General features: G+C 46.7%; 1 protein-coding gene across 1 annotated transcript in view; it reads left to right on the plus strand.

The window, feature by feature from the left end:
- LOC126458290 (uncharacterized) overlaps positions 1-19515 on the plus strand; it is a 148663-nt gene that overhangs the window by 57687 nt on the left and 71461 nt on the right. The window contains exons 2-4 of the mRNA XM_050095261.1: positions 10320-10557; positions 10651-10820; positions 10894-11082. Coding sequence (XP_049951218.1) covers positions 10320-10557; positions 10651-10820; positions 10894-11082 — 597 coding nt within the window. The remainder of the gene's footprint in view (positions 1-10319; positions 10558-10650; positions 10821-10893; positions 11083-19515) is intronic.

A 19515-nucleotide genomic window follows, 5' to 3' on the forward strand; every position in this document is an offset into this window, starting at 1 on the left:
TTATTCTTTTATGTAACCTCATAAACAGAGCTTAAATTCCTGGTTACTTGGTTTGTCTTTCTCATATTGTAATACAGAAATATGTAAATGTTTTAAATTTTACTTTTTCTGTAACTATACCCTAAATACATGTTTCATTATTAATTTCATATACCTTTCATGATCTTTAAAGTTCTTATCTGCTCAGATCTGTAAAATCTGTTGAATTTATTATGCTATACTTAGAACTAATGAGAGTTAATTTGTATGCTGTTTGTACTAATTAGTTCTTACTAATCTTGCAATTAAACTACTTCAGTATGAGGTATATCCAGTAGTGCAGTGAACATAAGTGGTGCCTTAGCCATGGCACTTTTTTTGCCTCTGCCCCCTCCACTACCCTGCATCAGTGCCAGTTGTGCGACACACTTTTTTGGTGCCCCCTTTCCTCCAAAAACACACTCTATGACGCTGGCTTTTCCAGAATATCTTGTTTATCTTGGAGACTATTTCGCGTTCATCTGCAGGCGGTGTGCAGGGCATGATGATCACCTTGTCTCTTACCCCTCCCCCTGCCACCCCCTCCTCTTCATTGCTGAGCCACTGGCTGTCATGTTTAGCTGTCTGCCAATTTGCCTCAACAAAAGCAGTGTTCCACTAGAGCACTGCAGCTTACATGCTAGGTAACCCACAGTCCCTACCCCCATGAACCATGGACCTTGCCGTTGGTGGGGAGGCTTGTGTGCCTCAGCGATACAGATGGCCGTACCGTAGGTGCAACCACAACGGAGGGGTATCTGTTGAGAGGCCAGACAAATGTGTGGTTCCTGAAGAGGGGCAGCAGCCATTTCAGTAGTTGCAGGGGCAACAGTCTGGATGATTGACGGATCTGGCCTTGCAACACTAACCAAAACGGCCTTGCTGTTGTGGTACTGTGATCGCCTGAAAGCAAGGGGAAACTACAGCCGCAATTCTTCCCGAGGGCATGCAGCTTTACTGTATGGTTAAATGATGATGGCGTCCTCTTGGGTAAAATATTCTGGAGGTAAAATAGTCCCCCATTCGGATCTCCGGGCAGGGACTACTCAAGAGGACGTCGTTATCAGGAGAAAGAAAACTGGCATTCTACAGATTGGAGCGTGGAATGTCTGATCCCTTAATCGGGCAGTCCCCCTGCGGGTCCGGGGATTAGAATAGGCCCGAGGTATTCCTGCCTGTCGTAAGAGGCGACTAAAAGGAGTCCCACCCCCTCAAGGGGGTCGTTAGGGCCTTCGTCCGGAGACGGACGGTTCCACGACCTCTATTTGCGGTCATTTTGCTTTTTCACTTCTCGTTTCTTCCTTCCTTTGGTAGGTTCCTTTCTTTGCTCTTTTCCACCTCAGTCTTCCTTACTCTTTCCTTGTCTTCTTCTCCTTGCCTTCTCATTGCCTTCTTCTCCTTGCCTTCTCATTACCTTCTTCTCCTTGCCTTCTCTGGTCTCCGCCTCGACGTTTGAGACAGTCTGTCCTCTCTCTCCCTCTCTCTCCTCCTTTTCCTCTTCTTCCTTCCTCCCTGTGCGTGCCTGAAGGCTGACCCACGCGTTTGCACGTGTAGCCGGTGACGGGGTAACGCGTAATTCCCCGCCCTGGGTAGACATGTAAGGCACGCGCGTACCCCTGGTAAAGGCCAGGCCCGGGGAGGGGTGATTGCCTGAGCTGATACCTTCTGACCATGCCGATTGGTCCCTCTGTCTGGTTCTCAGGAGGTGTGACCTGAGGTGTAAACATTCACCTAAGGCGGGAGTGCCCTCTGAGAGGGTCCCCACAAGGAAGGAGCGCGCCATCGGAGACGCTGGCAATCATGGGGGATTCCTCCGCAATGGATTTCACTCCATCTGTCTCGACTTCTGCCCAAAAACGGAAACGTGACCAGCCATCAGTGACAAAAGTACTACCACCTGCCCCACAGTTCCTCGTCGTTTCTCAATCTGAGGACGGAAAGGATTTTTCCTCTGTCAACCCTTTCGTTATCCAGAAGGGTGTAGATGCCATAGCCGGATCTGTCAAATCTTGTACCAGGTTGCGTAACGGTACCTTATTACTAGAAACTGAGAGCGCCTTTCAGGCACAAAAACTGCTTCGGGCCACACTCCTGTACACGTTCCCTGTGCGGGTGGAGGCTCACCGAAATTTGAATTCGTCTCGTGGTGTGGTCTATACTAGCTCCCTCGACGGACTGACTGACGAGGAGATTCAATCTTTCCTCGCTGAGCAGGGCGTGACGGCTGTCCATAGGGTCATGAAAAAGGTCAACAATGACCTTGTACCGACCAGGACACTTTTCTTGACCTTCGATAGTGTTAAGCTGCCATCGCGCATCAAGGCGGGCTACGAGGTTATTTCTGTTCGCCCCTATGTCCCGACACCTACGCGCTGTTACCAGTGTCAGCGATTCAATCACACTCGACAGTCTTGTTCCAATGCGGCTAAATGTCACTTGTGGCAGGGATGCCCATGAGGGTGACTGTCCACCTCCGTCTCCTCGTTGTGTGAACTGTCAGGGTGACCATGCCACATCCTCCCGTGACTGTCCTGTCTACAAGGACGAACGATGTGTCCAAGAAATTCGGGTCAAAGAGAAAATGTCCACCTTGGCTGCTCGCAAGCTATTGGCTAGTAGGAAGCCCACGCTGCTCCCAGCGGGGAAATACAGTACTGTCCTCGCCTCTCCTCGGACTACCAGGGAGGTGGCAACCCAGACATGCAATCTGACCTTCAGCACCACGGTCGTCCGTTCGGCCAGTGCTAAGATCGCCCGGTCGACGTCTCCTCTTCCTCCCGTCACCCCTCAGACCCAAGCACCTTCATCAGCTTCTGCCAAGATGAAGACCCAGAAGTCAGATGCACGGGCCTTTAAGAAGGAACCGTCCCGTGCAGACTTCGTACGTACCTCGACCTCCCAGCCTTCGACCGGTACTTCCACCAAACGTCCTTCCAAGAAGGCTCATAGGAAGCACAGTTCTCCTTCTCCACCATGGCGCATTTCTTCTCCTGCGCCACCCGGCGGTTGCCGCCCAGGCCGTCATCCGTTTCGCCTGGCCGCACCGCTGGTAGCCGAACATCTGGCCGTTCACCGGCGGAGGAAGCTCCCCCTCCCGGCCATCTAACCAAGATGGCCGATGAACCTATAGACCCCATGGACGATGACTGTCCGCCTGCTGATAGCGGCGGCAGTGCTCGCTCGAAGCCAGGCCCTCCGTGGCCTTCGAGGTGACCCCTTCTTTTATCTTCCTTTTCTTACGATGGCACTTATTCACTGGAATATTCGCAGCATTCGCTCCAACCGAGAGGACTTGAAGTTGCTGCTCCGCTTGCACCGTCCGCTCGTCGTAGCCCTCCAGGAAACGAAGCTACGCCCTTGTGATCAAATTGCCTTGGCACACTACACCTCTGTGCGTTTTGACCTACCCCCTGTGGTAGGCACCCCGGCCCATGGAGGGGTTATGTTGCTGGTCCGGGATGATATTTACTACGTTCCCATCACGTTGCACACCGGCCTGCAGGCAGTAGCCATCCACATTACTCTCCCCACTTTTACATTTTCCATTTGTACCGTTTACACTCCATCGTCATCTGCCGTTACCAGGGCAGACATGATGCAACTTATTGCTCAGCTACCTGCACCATTTTTGTTAACTGGAGACTTCAATACCCACCATCCCCTTTGGGGCTCTCCAGCATCCTGCTCGAGGGGCTCCCTGTTAGCAGACCTTTTCAACCAGCTCAACCTTGTCTGCCTCAATACTGGCGCCCCTACTTTTCTTTCGGACACATCCCACATCTATTCCCATTTAGACCTCTCTATATGTACTCCCCAACTTGCATGCCGGTTTGAGTGGTATGCACTTTCTGATACATATTCGAGCGACCACTTCCCGTGTGTTATCCATCTCCTGCAGCATACCCCCTCTCCGTGCTCCTCTAGTTGGACCATCTCCAGGGCAGACTGGGGGCTCTTCTCTTCCAGGGCGACCTTTCAGGATCAAACCTTCACAAGCTGCGATCGTCAGGTCACACACCACACGGACGTCATTCTCGCTGCTGCTGAATATTCCATCCCTCACCCTACTTCTTCTCCACGTCGCGTACCGGTCCCCTGGTGGACTGCAGCATGTAGAGACGCTTTACGTGCTAGTCGACGTGCTTTACGCACCTTTAAACGCCACTCTACAGTGGCGAATTGTATCACTTATAAACGATACGTGCTCAGTGTCGTCGTGTTATTAAAGAAAGCAAGAAAGCCAGCTGGGCTGCTTTCACAAGCACCTTCAACAGTTTTACTCCTTCTTCTGTTGTCTGGGGTAGCCTGCGCCGGCTATCTGGCACTAAGGTCCACTCACCAGTTTCTGGCTTGACGGTCGCGAATGACGTCCTTGTGGCCCTGAGGATGTCTCCAATGCCTTCGGCCGCTTTTTCGCCGAGGTTTCGAGCTCCGCTCATTACCACCCTGCCTTCCTCCCCCGCAAACAGGCAGAGGAGGCTAGGCCACCTAACTTCCGCTCCTCGAATCGTGAAAGTTATAATGCCCCATTCACCATGCGGGAACTCGAAAACGCACTTGGCCGATCACGGTCCTCCGCTCCAGGGCCTGATTCTATTCATATTCAGATGCTGAAGAACCTTTCTCCAGCGGGTAAAGGTTTTCTTCTTCGTACTTACAATCGCATCTTGATTGAGGGACATGTTTCCGCATGCTGGCGCGAGTCTATTGTTGTCCCGATTCCTAAGCCGGGGAAGGACAAGCACTTGCCTTCCAGTTATCGACCCATCTCGCTTACCAGCTGTGTCTGTAAAGTGATGGAGTGAATGGTTAACTCTCGATTGGTTTGGCTGCTCGAGTCTCGACGCCTACTTACCAATGTACAATGTGGATTTCGTAGGCGCCGCTCTGCTGTCGACCATCTGGTTACCTTGTCGACCTTCATTATGAATAACTTCTTGCAGAAGCGCCCGACCGCGGCTGTGTTCTTTGATTTGGAGAAGGCTTAAGACACCTGTTGGAGGGCGGGCATTCTCCGCACCATGCATACATGGGGTCTTCGCGGTCGCCTCCCTCTTTTTATTCGTTCGTTTTTAATGGATCGACAGTTCAGGGTACGTGTGGGTTTTGTCCTGTCAGACACCTTTCACCAGGAGAATGGGGTGCCACAGGGCTCAGTTTTGAGCGTCGCTCTCTTCGCCATAGCGATCAATCCAATAATGGATTGCCTCCCAGCTGATGTATCAGGCTCCCTTTTCGTAGACGATTTTACCATCTATTGCAGCGCGCAGCGTACGTGTTTCCTGGAGCGCTGTCTTCAGCGTTCTCTTGACCGTCTTTACTCCTGGAGTGTCGCCAATGGCTTCCGTTTTTCTGCCGAGAAGACGGTCTGTATTAACTTCTGGCGCTACAAAGAGTTTCTCCCACCGTCCTTACGACTCGGTCCCGTTGCTCTCCCAATCGTGGAGACAACAAAATTTTTAGGTCTTACATTTGACAGGAAACTTAGCTGGTCTCCACATGTGTCATATTTGGCTGCCCGTTGTACCCGTTCTTTGAATGTCCTCCGTGTTCTCAGTGGTATGTCGTGGGGAGCGGATCGAACCATCCTGCTTCGTCTATATTGGTCGATCGTCCGCTCCAAGCTGGATTATGGGAGCTTCGTATACTCCTCTGCACGGCCCTCCATCTTACGCCGCCTCAACTCCATACAACATCGGGGTTTACGACTTGCGATCGGAGCGTTTTATACTAGTCCCGTCGAGAGTCTTCATGCTGATGCTGGTGAGTTGCCACTCACCTACCGGCGTGATATACTGCTTTGTCGGTATGCCTGTCGGCTACTGGCAATGCCCGACCACCCATCTTATCGTTCCTTTTTTGATGACTCTCTCGACAGCCAATACGGGTTGTATGTCTCTGCCCTGCTACCCCCTGGAGTTCGCTTTCGTCGCCTCCTTCAACACCTTAATTTTTCACTCCCTGCAACCTTTCGAGTGGGCGAGAGCCACACGCCACCTTGGCTCCAGGCTCAGGTTCGCGTCCACCTTGACCTCTGCTCGCTCCCGAAGGAGGTTACCCCCGGTTCAGTCTACCACTCCCGTTTTATCGAACTTCGTTCGAAGTTCATGAATATGACCTTCATTTATACAGATGGCTCTAAGACCAATGACGGGGTTGGTTGTTCCTTTATTGTCGGGGCACAAAGTTTCAAATACCGGCTCCATGGCCTTTGTTCGGTCTTCACAGCTGAGCTCTTTGCCCTCTACCAGGCTGTCCTTTACATCTACCGCCACTGACATTCTGCATATGTCATCTGCTCCGATTCCCTGAGCGCTATCCAGAGCCTCAGTGATCCGTACCCGGTTCACCCTTTCGTGCACCGGATCCAACGCTCTCTTCAGCAGCTGGTGGACGTCGGTTCTCCGGTTAGCTTTATGTGGGTTCCTGGCCATGTCGGTATCCCTGGGAATGAAGCTGCAGATGCCGCGGCCAAGGCTGCGGTCCTCCAGCCTCGGACAGCATCTTGTTGTGTCCCTTCGTCAGATTGCAGCAGAGTAATTTGTCGGCGCATTTTATCGCAGTGGCATGCCGATTGGGCTGCACTTACCGACAACAAACTTCGGGCCCTGAAACCTCTTCCCGTGGCTTGGACGTCCTCCTCACGCCCTTCTCGGCGGGAGGAGGTCGTTTTGGCCCGGTTACGAATTGGCCACTGCTGGTTCAGCCATCGCCATCTGCTGACTGCTGCGCCGGCGCCGTTCTGCCCCTGTGGGCAATTGCTGACAGTCTGCCATATTTTAACGGTCTGTCCAGATTTTAACACCCTGCGTCTTGATCTTGGCCTGCCGTGTACTGTAGAAGCCATTTTAGCGGATGACCCACGAGCTGCTGCTTGCGTTCTTCATTTTATCAATTTGACAACCCTCTCAAAGGACATTTGATTCTGCTGTTTTCCTTTTTTAATCGTATGCCTGTCAGTCTGTCTTTTATAGTGTTTTCCGTTTCGTTGCTGTTTTAAACTTGTGACTTGCGGTGCATTCCTCACGTAGTCTGGGCGCTAATGACCGTTGAAGTTGTGCGCCCTAAAACCACCAAAAAAAAAAAATTAATCGGGCAGGTAGGTTAGAAAATTTAAAAAGGGAAATGGAAAGGTTAAAGTTATATATAGTGGGAATTAGTGAAGTTCAGTGGCAGGAGGAACAAGACTTTTGGTCAAGTGAATACAGGGTTATAAATACAAAATCAAATAGGGGTAATACAGGAGTAGGTTTAATAATGAATAAAAAAATAGGAGTGCGGGTAAGCTGCTACCAACAGCATAGTGAACACATTATTGTGGCCAAGATAGACACGAAGCCTACACCTACTACAGTAGTACATGTTTATATGCCAACTAGCTCTGCAGCTGATGAAGAAATTGAAGAAATGTATGATTAAATAAAAGAAATTATTCAGGTAGTGAAGGGAGACGAAAATTTAATAGTCATCGGTGACTGGAATTCGAGAGTAGGAAAAGGGAGAGAAGCAAACATAGTAGGTGAATATGGATTGGGGGAGAGAAATGAAAGAGGAAGCCGTCTGGTAGAATTTTGCACAGAGCATAACTTAATCATAGCTAACACTTGGTTCAAGAATCATAAAAGGAGGTTGTATACATGGAAGAATCCTGGAGATACTAGAAGGTATCAGATTGATTATATAATGGTAAGACAGAGATTTAGGAACCAGATTTTAAATTGTAAGACATTTCCAGGGGCAGATGTGGACACTGACCACAATCTATTGGTTATGAACTGTAGATTAAAACTGAAGAAACTGCAAAAAGGTGGGAATTTAAGGAGATGGGACCTGGATAAACTGACTAAACCAGAGGTTGTACAGAGTTTCAGGGAGAGCATAAGGGAACAATTGACAGGAATGGGGGAAAGAAATACAGAAGAAGAAGAATGGGTAGCTTTGAGGGATGTAGTAGTGAAGGCGGCAGAGGATCAAGAAGTAAAAAGACAAGGGCTAGTAGAAATCCTTGGGTAACAGAAGAAATACTGAATTTAATTGATGAAAGGAGAAAATATAAAAACGCAGTAAATGAAGCAGGCAAAAGGGAATACAAACGTCTCAAAAATGAGATCTACAGGAAATGCAAAATGGCTAAGCAGGCATGGCTAGAGGACATATGTAAGGATGTAGAGGCTTCTCACTAGGGGTAAGATAGATACTGCCTACAGGAAAATTAGAGAGACCTTTGGAGAAAAGAGCCACTTGTATGAATATCAAGAGCTCAGATGGAAACCCAGTTCTAAGCAAAGAAGGGAAAGCAGAAAGGTGGAAGGAGTATATAGACAGTCTATACAAGGGCAATGTACTTGAGGACAATATTATGGAAATGGAAGAGGATGTGGTAGAAGATGAAATGGAAGATAAGATACTGTGTGAAGAGTTTGACAGAGCACTGAAAGACCTGAGTCGAAACAAGGCCCCGGGAGTAGACAACATTCCATTGGAACTACTGACGGCCTTGGGAGAGCCAGTTGTGACAAAACTCTACCATCTGGTGAGAAAGATGTATGAGACAGGTGAAATACCCTCAGACTTCAAGAAGAATATAATAATTCCAATCCCAAAGAAAGCAGGTGTTGACAGATGTGAAAATTACCAAACTATCAGTTTAATAAGTCACGGCTGCAAAATACTAACGCGAATTCTTTACAGACAAATGGAAAAACTGGTAGAAGCCGACCTTGGTGAAGATCAGTTTGGATTCCACAGAAATGTTGGAACACATGAGGCAATACTGACCCTACGACTTGCCTTAGAAAATAGATAAAGGAAAGGCAAACCTACATTCCTAGCATTTGTAGACTTAGAGAATTCCAGTCAACATTGTCCAAAGCTTTCTCTCTTTCAAATTGTGAAGGTTGCAGGGGTAAAATACCAGGAGCGAAAGGCTATTTACAATTTGTACAGAAACCAGATGGCAGTTATAAGAGTTAAGGGGCATGAAAGGGAAGTAGCGGTTGGGAAGGGAGTGAGACAGGGTTGTAGCCTGTCCCCGATGTTGTTTAGTCTGTATATTGAGCAAGCAGTAAAGGAAAGAAAAGAAAAATTCGGTGTAGGTATTAAAGTCCATGGAGAAGAAATAAAAACTTTGAGGTTCACTGATGACATTGTAATTCTGTCAGAGACAGCAAAGGACTTGGAAGAGCAGTTGAACAGAAAGGACAGTGCCTTGAAAGGAGGATATAAGATGAACATCAACAAAAGCAAAACGAGGATAATGGAATGTAGTCTAATTAAATCGGGTGATGCTGAGGGAATTAGATTAGGAAATGAGACACTTGAAGTAGTAAAGGAGTTTTGCTATTTGGGGAGCAAAATAACTGATGATGGTCAAAGTAGAGAGGATATAAAATGTAGACTGGCAATGGCAAGGAAAGCGTTTCTGAAGAAGAGAAATTTGTTAACATAGAGTATAGATTTAAGTGTCGGGAAGTCGTTTCTGAAAGTATTTATATGGAGTGTAGCCATGTATGGAAGTGAAATTTGGACGATAAATAGTTTGGGCAAGAAGAGAATAGAAGCTTTTGAAATGTGGTGCTACAGAAGAATGATGATTAGATGGGTAGATCACTTAACTAATGAGGAGTTATTGAACAGAATTGGGGAGAAGAGGAGTTTGTGGCACAACTTGACTAGAAGAAGGGATCGGTTGGTAGGACATGTTCTGAGGCATCAAGGGATCACCAATTTGATACTGGAGGGCAGCGTGGAGGGTAAAAATCGTAGAGGGGGACCAAGAGATGAATACACTAAGCAGATTCAGAAGGATGTAGGCTGCAGTAGGTACTGGGAGATGAAGAAACTTGCACAGGATAGAGTAGCATGGAGAGCTGCATCAAACCACTCAGGACTGAAGAAGAAGAAGAAGAAGAAGAAGATGATGATGATGATGATGATGATGATGATGATGATGATGATGATGATGATGATGATGATGATGATGATGTCAATTAACAAGTAATTTTAATCAGCTATCATTAATGTGATGTCAGGTGTTTTACACACAATGTAAATAAGAAAAACAGACAACCATTATTTTAGATAAAAATTTTGGGGTTAAAACTAATTGGTAATACATAAACAATTAGTATAAGGTTAATAAATACAGTTTGTGGAATATGCAGTACTTTCAAAGAACAAACTAGGTGAATGATATTTGTTAACCTTCAATTTTGTGCCTATAAAGTCAGTGTTTGCTGTATCGATTAAAAATAATCCTGCATTTTTTCTGTGCTTGAAACTAATAGAAGCAACTTTTTCAGGCAGAGTTGCTGAGTGGAAAAAATGATCCAGAACTACTGTTGAGTTTAGAAGGATTTGTAAAATCTGTACCATCATCAGTGATTTCCAGTCTTGAGATTGGAGGTCTAAAGCAGGAAATGCTGTTTAATCTAATAACTAATATTGTCACTGCAGCTCATGCTCAGGATGTGACTGATCTTCCTGTGTCAACTCGGACGCAAATTTTGACAGTACTACAGAAAATAAGACCTTACTTGGGTAAGTAGCACCAGTCACTGAGATGTAATCAGCAGAACTTGTATACTGGTTTAAACATCTTTCTAGTAACTAAACAAAGTATTTGTTTCTTAGCTGAGAGAAGCATTCTGGAAAGCATATATAAGAGTGGGAATCCAGGTCATTTTTTCACGTTTATATCACCAAAGGAATTATTGGAGATACAAAAGAAGCTGAGAGGCACCCTATCAGATGTTTCTTTTGAGCACTTTGCACAGGACTTCAGTGGACTGCCACAAAATACAGTAAGTTTTATGATAAATTAGCTTTATTCTAGATTCATTCATTGATCTTAAAATTTACGTGATCATGCATCAGCTTTCAGTTCTCCTGGGGAGTATCAGATCTAAGATATTAGAGAGAAATGATTCTTGGACATTGAATTCATTTACTGAATTAAATCAGTTGATCCTTGGAATGACCTGCAATGATGTTGCTGTTATTGATACTCTTGATATACTTCAGGTACTTCAACTGTACAACAAATATGTCAGACTTGCAAGAATGGTAAGTTCTTGAAGTGTAAGGAGTCCTTGGAGTGCTATAATAGTTTTGTAAAGTATAAACATAAAAATGTGCTAAAATTATTCTATGTTGCATCAGTAGTTACTCCCCATTTTTAATGCTCCCAACTGTGATTATGTCCCCAACTGTGATAAATGTTAGAACTTAAATAATTTTTATCTATTAGTCTAACACTGTTAAGAGCATTGTAGTAACAAGTTTGTTCTTTTCTACAAGCTGAAATTGTCTGGATTGGAATCTATTCACATGTCTCAAATTCTAGAGACTTTTTGTTAGCAGGCAATGCAGTTACTTAGTTCTGTTACTTATCAGAACTACTATTATGCATTTTTGTTGTTATTTCATTAACAGAGAGGGTGTGTGTGATTATTTCTCCATTACATCATTAGCACAATCTGTGTTAAATATGAAAAATGTCAGTAGTAAGTCTGAGATTTAAGACTCTGCTTTGCATCTGCTACTGGGATTATGTAGCTTTACTATGGAGTTGCAAATAATGGAAACAAAGTGAATCAGTGAACTGAGGAGTAACACATGTCTTTCAGATGTAGTTATAAGTGGTGCTTTAAGAGTTAATTAAGCTGCTAAAGAATAAATTTCTTGTAATTGCAAAAGTGTGTACATTATTCCCAAGGATGTTTTAATTTGAGGAATCTGTGCACTGGTATGTCTCATAAGATGTGGCTGTTAATTTGTGGGAATTAGTGTAATTTACTATGTTTCCAATATGAGAAACATACTGAGGTGTAAATTCAAGGGTTCTCTTGATACTGTCGGATCTTTCTGAGCTTGGAGAAGTGCATCAGCTCAGTGTAGCATGAACTTAGTCACTAGAAATCCCCTGCAGATATATTGAGCTATGCTGCCTCTGTAGCCATCCCTAACTGTGAAAGTGCTGTAAATGCTGTTGCTCTTGGTCACTAAGTGAAATCTGTCAGCCACTGTTATCCATGGTGAGAGATAATGCCTGAAATTTAGTATTCTCAGCACACTCTTGAGACTGTGAGTGCCAGAATATTGAATTCTCTAACAATTTTTGAAATGGAGTCTCCCATGTGTCTAGCTCCATCTACCAATTTGCATTTACAGTCTGTTAATTCCCTTTGTGTGGCCATAATCACTTTGGAAATCTTCACACAAATCACCTGAGCACTGATGACTACTCTGCCATTGCACAACCCTCTTTGTACCTTGTTTCCATGATATTACCACCATCTGTGTATGTGCATATCACTATACTGTGACTTGGTACATGAGTGTAGGCTGGAAGTAGGAATGAATGTTACAATTGCAATTCAGTAGCAAATTTTCCAAAGTGTACATAAAGCTGGAAATAGTAGTTAATTATTGTAATGCCTCTTAAGATATCCTGTTTCTTGTACAACTGATGAACAAATAGATGGTTGCAATGCTTCAAATAAGAGAAATGACACTGTAGATTTCTGTTAAGGTAGAAGAATTTTCAGTCAGGAATGTACAATCTTTGGCACAAATCCTGTCACCAGTCAGAAGTTTGTCAGAAATGTTCACTTAAGGCAATAACAAAACTGACAGCTCTTCAGAACCCTAAGTCTACCAATATGAGCAAACTGGCAACACTGTAAGGAGTAATAGTTTCTACAGGAAAGTTGTCTTCTGCTATAACTTTATGTAGTCTAGTGGTAAAAGTTCTACAGTCCAAATGTAGAATTCAAAGGTCATGCCCACTCATTCCTTTATTTTCTAAATCCCACTTTATCTGCTAAAGTCCACCAACCTGATTTTTGTAGTCTTTCTCCATCACCTCTTCAGTTGCCTGTCAGTCTGTAGTCATGGAGTTGAAAATCTTAGTAAATGACACTTTCCCATAATTATCATCCTCAGGCTCCTGTTTATACAATATTCAGATTTTCAACTTCATAAGATTTAGTGGATAAATCAGGTGGATACTAACAAACAAAAAGATCCAGTGGCAGAATACGTATCTTACTAAAACACTATGCAACAATCAGTGGTAGCTCTAACAAATCACTAAACAAAATATTTAGGTGTTGTATAAGTCACTGTTCATATTTACACTATACACCGCAAAACTGCTGCTGTCTTTCAGATAAAAATGCACTGCAATAATTCACTTGATCCAGTCCTTAATGAAAGTCAGTCCACTCAATGATAGCTCATTCCAATGACAATCATGTTACTCACTTCCTACCAATGCCAACACAATTTAGTCAAAATATCCATTAACACGAGCTACAGAATTTGCTTTAATGTCTTCAGGTACTGCCATTGCTTTCACGGTCGTCAGTACAAGCATTTCTGCTAATGAAATGCACTGTTATGTGACAAATGTGAAAGTAAAAATTTGATTCCTAACGCTGGCATTACTAAAAGTGTGGAAGTGTCACCATATACCAGCATAAACATTTAAACACTGTTACCCTCTGTGGGTCCGGGGGCTAGAATAGGCCCAAGGTATTCCTGCCTGTTGTATGAGGTGACTAAAATGAGTTTCACACGTTTCAGCCTTTGTGGTGTTCCCCTGTAGGGTTTGACCTCCATTCTTCAAAATTTTCCCGAAGAGTGAGCCAATTGAGGAAGGGCGCCTTACAAGGTGCATCATGTCCATTGTGCATTGAGATCTCTAGCCCACTTCCTCGTCATCACATTGCAGTCCTGCCCATTCTCCATCTCTTGGGTGAGGATACCCACCATGCACTATGCAGTGTTGATTTCTGTGTCGACAATGACCATCGACTTCTCTGCACCTTATATCCACCACAGTAGCCAGTCTATTGTGGTAGGGCCGCCATGTACCTTGTTGTATGTAGTCTCCTGACCACACAGGGAAAGCTCTGCCGATGTCTGCGCTGTTAACTCCCCACGTATGCCAAGGGGTAGATGGCCATCCTCCTGGGGCATTGGGACTCCCGGCAATGGACATCCTGCCAGGTGGACTTTGCTGCAGCTGGGTGGTGCCTGTTGGGAGGGCCCCTGGTTGGAGTGGGTGGCATTAGGGCAGATGACATGCGATGAAGTGTAGTCCATCATCTCTTGCCGGTGGTGAAACACCAGCAGTCTCTAAGTGATCATGAGCTCAATTCAACGCACAAAAGTGCAACCCCAAATCGTTTCCCTCCCTGGCCACACCAAGGGAGGAACGTCAGACTAAGGATGGCAGCGGATCTTATTCACCCAAGTACCTTGTATGTTACAGAGCTGATTGGGAATCTTTCATGATGAAGCCTCAGTTTTTGTTGAGCATTTACAGGATAAGTTCAGGGAGGTGGAGGGCTTGTCCAAAATGAGATGTGGGTCAGTCTTGATCAAAACAGCATCCTCTGCCCAGTCATGGGAGTTACTTGCTTGTGACAAGCTGGGGATGTTTATGTAACCATCACACCCCATAAGGGCTTACATATGGTCCAGTGTATCATATTTCACAGAGACTTTCTTTTGCAGTCTGACGATGAGCTACACGCCAATTTAGAGTGGCAAGGTGTAAATTTTGTCTGGCATGTCCACTGGGATCCGAAGGATAATCAGGTTGCCACCGGTGCCTTCATCTTGGCCTTTGAGGGTGATTCATTGCCTGAGGTGGTCAAAGTGATGGTCTACTGGTGTGATGTAAAGCCTATATTCCTCCCCCGATGTGGTGCCTCAAGTGCTGGAAGTTCGGCCTTGTGTCTTCCTGCTGTACTTCATGTCAGGTTCCTAGATTGCGGATGCCCATCACGTCCCAATACTCCATGTGCCCTGCCTCCCATCCATGTCAACTGCGGAGAGCACCATTCACTTGCTCGCCTGACTGCAGGATTCTCCAGAAAGAAAGGAAAAGCATGGAATACAAGACCCCAGACCGAATGACCTACACTGAGGCTAAGAGAAAATTTGAACATCTGCATCCTGTGCATAAGACATTGTCTTAGGCCGCCTCTACAACAGTTTTGGCACCATCAACTCTGCCAACCAAGGTCACCTCTCAGAGCAGGAAGACTACACCTACCCCCTTGATGGTGAGGGCATTTCCCTCCCTGTTGCTCCTGAACCACATACTTCAGGAGAAACACCCCCTACCACCACCAACCATCAGGGACATCCATCCCCACTTCTCTCACTAGGAAGGGGTCCCTTGGGTCACTCCCTTCCCAGGTTTCTTCTAGTGGGAAAGAAGACACCCGCCAGTAGCTGAAGAGCCCAAAAGCAGCTGGTCATAGGGATTCAGTCATCCTCAGTCCTGGAGACTGAGCCAGTGAAGTCCTCCCAGCCAGGGGAACCCAAGGTGCAGCGAGAGAAATCAAAAAATAAAACCCCCTAAGACCAAGGAAATAGCGGTGGCACTCACACCACCGCTACCTACAAGCTCTGTGTCTGAGGATGGGGTGGAAATTTTGGTGTCTGCTGAGGACCTAGATCTCGCCAGACCCTCAGACACAATGGATATAGAGTGCTCAGGCAATAAATCGGTGGCAGAAGCTAACCCTGAGGTGTAAACTGCCTCATTGAATGTTCCATGCCTTCCCAGTCTGTCATCCTCCAGAGGTATGGCAGTGGTTTTTTCCACCACCTGGCTGAGCTACGGCAATTGTTAAGCTGCTCATCTGCTTTCTGCATTGCCCTCCAGGAAACCTGGTTCCCAGCAATGCAGACCCCCTGCCCTCTGTGGCTATAAGGGATATTACAGGAACTGTAGTGACTATAATAGTGTGTCAGGTGGTGTTTGCATTTATGTCCTAAACTCGGTCTGTAGTGAACACGTGCCCCTTCAAACCCCTCTTGAAGCTGTGGCTGTCAGAATAAGAACGACGCAGGAAATAACTGTCTGCAGTGTATATCTTCCTCCAGATGGTGCAGTACCCATGAATGTTTTAGCTTCACTGATAGATAAACTCCCTAAACCTTTCCTACTTCTGGGAGATTTTAATCCCCATAACCCCTTGTGGGATGGTACCATGCGTACTGGCTAAGGCATAAATGTCGAAAATTTACCGATGCAATTCGACTTCAGCCTCTTAAATACTGGGGCCGCCACACATTTCAGTGTGGCTCATCGTAGTTACTCGGCCATTGATTTATCAGTTTGCAGCCCAGGGCTTCTCCCATCTATCCACTGGAGAGCACATGACGACCTGTGTGGTAGTGACCACTTCCCCATGTTTCTGTAACTGCCCCAGCGTCAGGCACATGGACGCCAGCCCACATGGGCTTTGAACAAGGCAGACTGGGGAACTTTCACTTCTGCTCTCACCGCTGAATCTCTCCCATACAGTGATATCGATGTGATATTTGAGCAGGTGACTAGTACAGTTGTTTCTGCGGCAGAAAACGTGATCCCTCACTCTTTAGGGTGCCAGAGGCATAAGGCAGTCCCTTGGTGGTCACCAGAAGTTACTGTAGCAATTAAGGAGCATCACGTTCTACAGGGACATAAGTGGAACCCTTCCCTGGAGCACCTCATAACCTTTAAACTGCTCCGTGCCCATGTTTGCTTCCTTATCAAACAATGGAAGGAGAAGTGTTGGGAGAGATACGTCTCCACCATTAGGTGCCACATGTCACCTTCCCAAGACTGTGCAAAGATCAAACATCTTTTGGGGTACCAGGCCCCTACAGCTGTCCCCAGTTTTACCATAAATGGTGAGTTGTGTACCGACACAAATGCAATTGCCGAGCACTTTGCTCGAGCTGCTGTGTCACATAATTACCCCGCAGCCTTTCACACACTCAAACAGTGGCTGGAAGGGAATGTCCTCTCATTCACTGCATGCTGCAATGAATCCTATAACGCCTCATTTACAGAGTGGGAGCTCCTCAGTGCCCTTGCACAGTATCCAAACACAGCCAGATGATTAAACATCTCTCATCTGACTACAAGCGACATCTTCTCGTTATCTTCAGCTGGCTCTGGTGTGATGGCATCTTTGCATCGCAGTGTGGGAGAGCACCATAATTCCAGTGCCCAAACCTGGTAAAAAACCACTGGATGTGGATAGCTATCGGCCCATTAGCCTCACCAACGTTCCTTGTAAGCTGCTGGAACGTATGGTATGTCAGCAGTTGGGTTGGGTCCTGGAGTCACTTGGCCTGCTGGCTCCATGTCGGGGCAGCTTCCTCCAGGGTCGCTCTACCACTGATAATCTTGTGTGCATAGAGTCTGCCATCCGAACAGCCTTTCCCAAACAGCAACACCTGATTGCCGTCTTTCTTGACTTGCGTAAAGCATACAACACGACTTGGCGACATCATATCCTTACCACATTGAACTTCCTGTTGCTCCATACTTTCTATGTCTAAGTTGATGGCTCCCGTAGTTCCATCCATATCCAGGAGAATGGAGACCCGCAGGGCTCTGTATTGAGTGTCTCTCTCTCTCTTTAGTGGCCATTAACGGTCTAGCAGCAGCTGTCGGGCCCTCTGTCTCACCTTCACTGTATGCTGACGACTTCTGCATTTCGGACTGCTGCTCTGGTATTGTTGTTGCTGAGTGGTGCCTCCAGGGAGCCATCCACAAGGTGCAGTCATGGGCTCTAGTCCTTGGCTTCCAGTTTTCAGCCACAAAGCCGTGTGTGACATGCTTCTGTCGGCATCATAACATTCATCCGGAACCCACGATATATCTTGATGACGATCCACTCACTGTAGTGGAGACATATCAATTCCTAGGACAGGTTTTCAATGTTCGATTAGCTAGTCTCCCTCATCTTCGTCAGCTTAAGCTGAAGTGCTGGTAGCACCTCGTTGTCCTCCATTAACTGAGCAACACCAATTGTGGTGCAGATCACTGTTTGCTGCTGAAGCTCTACAGAGCCCTTTTCCAATCCCGAATTGACTATGGGAGTGTTGTTTATGGTTCATCAGTGCCTTCAGCATTGCATTTACATAATCCTGTGCATCACAGTGGGGTTCAATTAGCGACAGGAGCTTTTAGGATGAGTCCGGTGACCAGCGTACTGGTGGAGGCTGGTGTCCCTCCACTGCAGACCAGTCCCCCAGGGGATCCACAACTCTTTTGTGGATACGTGTGTAGCGAGCACGGGACCCCGAGCTAATGTGGCCTTCCTTCCTTTCCGGGCTGCATCCCTTCCCTTTCCGTATCCTTCCCCATCCCCCATCTTCGCCCCCCCCCCCTCACCTCTGGCTCTTTCCTTCCCTTTCTCCCCCTCTGGGAGTATGGTTTGTGCCTACGTCCGGAGACGGACGCTTGTAAATGTACCGCACTCTTCGCCTTCCTTGCTTGTATGTCTTCATCTTTCTTCGTCCTTCTCTTTTCCTTACCTCTTCTCTTTACCTCTTCTCTTTACCCTTTTCTCCGCTGCGGCGTTTGAGACCTCTCTTCCTTCCTTTCCCTGCCTCTTTCTTCCTCCCTGTGCGTGTCTGAAGGCCGACCCATGCACTTCCATGCGTAGCCGGTGACGGGGTAACGCGTAATTCCCCGCCCCGGGTAGACAGGTAGGACACGTACGTACCCCCTGGTAACGGCCAGGCCCAGGGAGGGGTGATTACCCGAGCTGATACCTTCCGAAAGTGCCGATTGGTCCCTCCGTCCGTTTGTCGGGAGGTGTGACCTGAGGTGTGAACAATCACCTAAGGCGGGTGTGCCCTCGGTGAGGGCCCCCACAAGGGAGGAGCGCGCCATCGGAGACGCCGGTAATCATGGGGGATTCTTCCGCCATGGTTTCCTCACCTTCCACTATGTCTGCTCACAAACGTAAGTTCACTGAGTCTCAGCCACAGACGGTTCTTCCATCGTTGCCACAGTTCCTAGTTGTTTCTCGGTCTGACGAAGGTCACGACTTTTCCACGGTCAACCCTTTCATTATTCAGAAAGGTGTCGACGCAATTGCGGGTCCTGTAAAGTCTTGTTCCAGATTACGGAATGGCACCCTGTTGTTAGAAACACACAGTGCCCTCCAGGCTCAAAAATTGCTGCGTACTTCTCTGCTCCACACCTTCCCTGTCCGGGTGGAACCGCACCGTACCTTAAATTCCTCGCGTGGAGTCGTTTATACACGCTCCCTCGATGGATTGTCTGACGAAGAAATTCAGCACTATCTGTCTGACCAAGGCGTCACGGCTGTTCATCGGGTTATGAAAAGGGTTGACTCGAACATCATTCCAACCCACACTGTCTTCTTGACATTTGACAAAGTTCAACTCCCATCAAAAATCAAAGCAGGCTATGAGATAATTTCCGTTCGCCCTTATGTCCCAAACCCTACGCGTTGCTATCGATGTCAGCGGTTCAATCACACCAGCCAGTCCTGTTCCAATCCGGCCAAATGTGTTACGTGTGGCAAGGATGCCCATGAGGGTGCTTGTCCACCTCCATCCCCTCGCTGCATCAACTGTATGGGTGACCACGCTGCTTCCTCTCGAGATTGCCCCGTTTTTAAGGACGAAAAGCTGATCCAGGAAATAAGAGTGAAGGAAAAGGTG

Source organism: Schistocerca serialis, chromosome 1 (assembly GCF_023864345.2).
Source record: "Schistocerca serialis cubense isolate TAMUIC-IGC-003099 chromosome 1, iqSchSeri2.2, whole genome shotgun sequence".
Lineage (NCBI taxonomy): Eukaryota > Metazoa > Arthropoda > Insecta > Orthoptera > Acrididae > Schistocerca > Schistocerca serialis.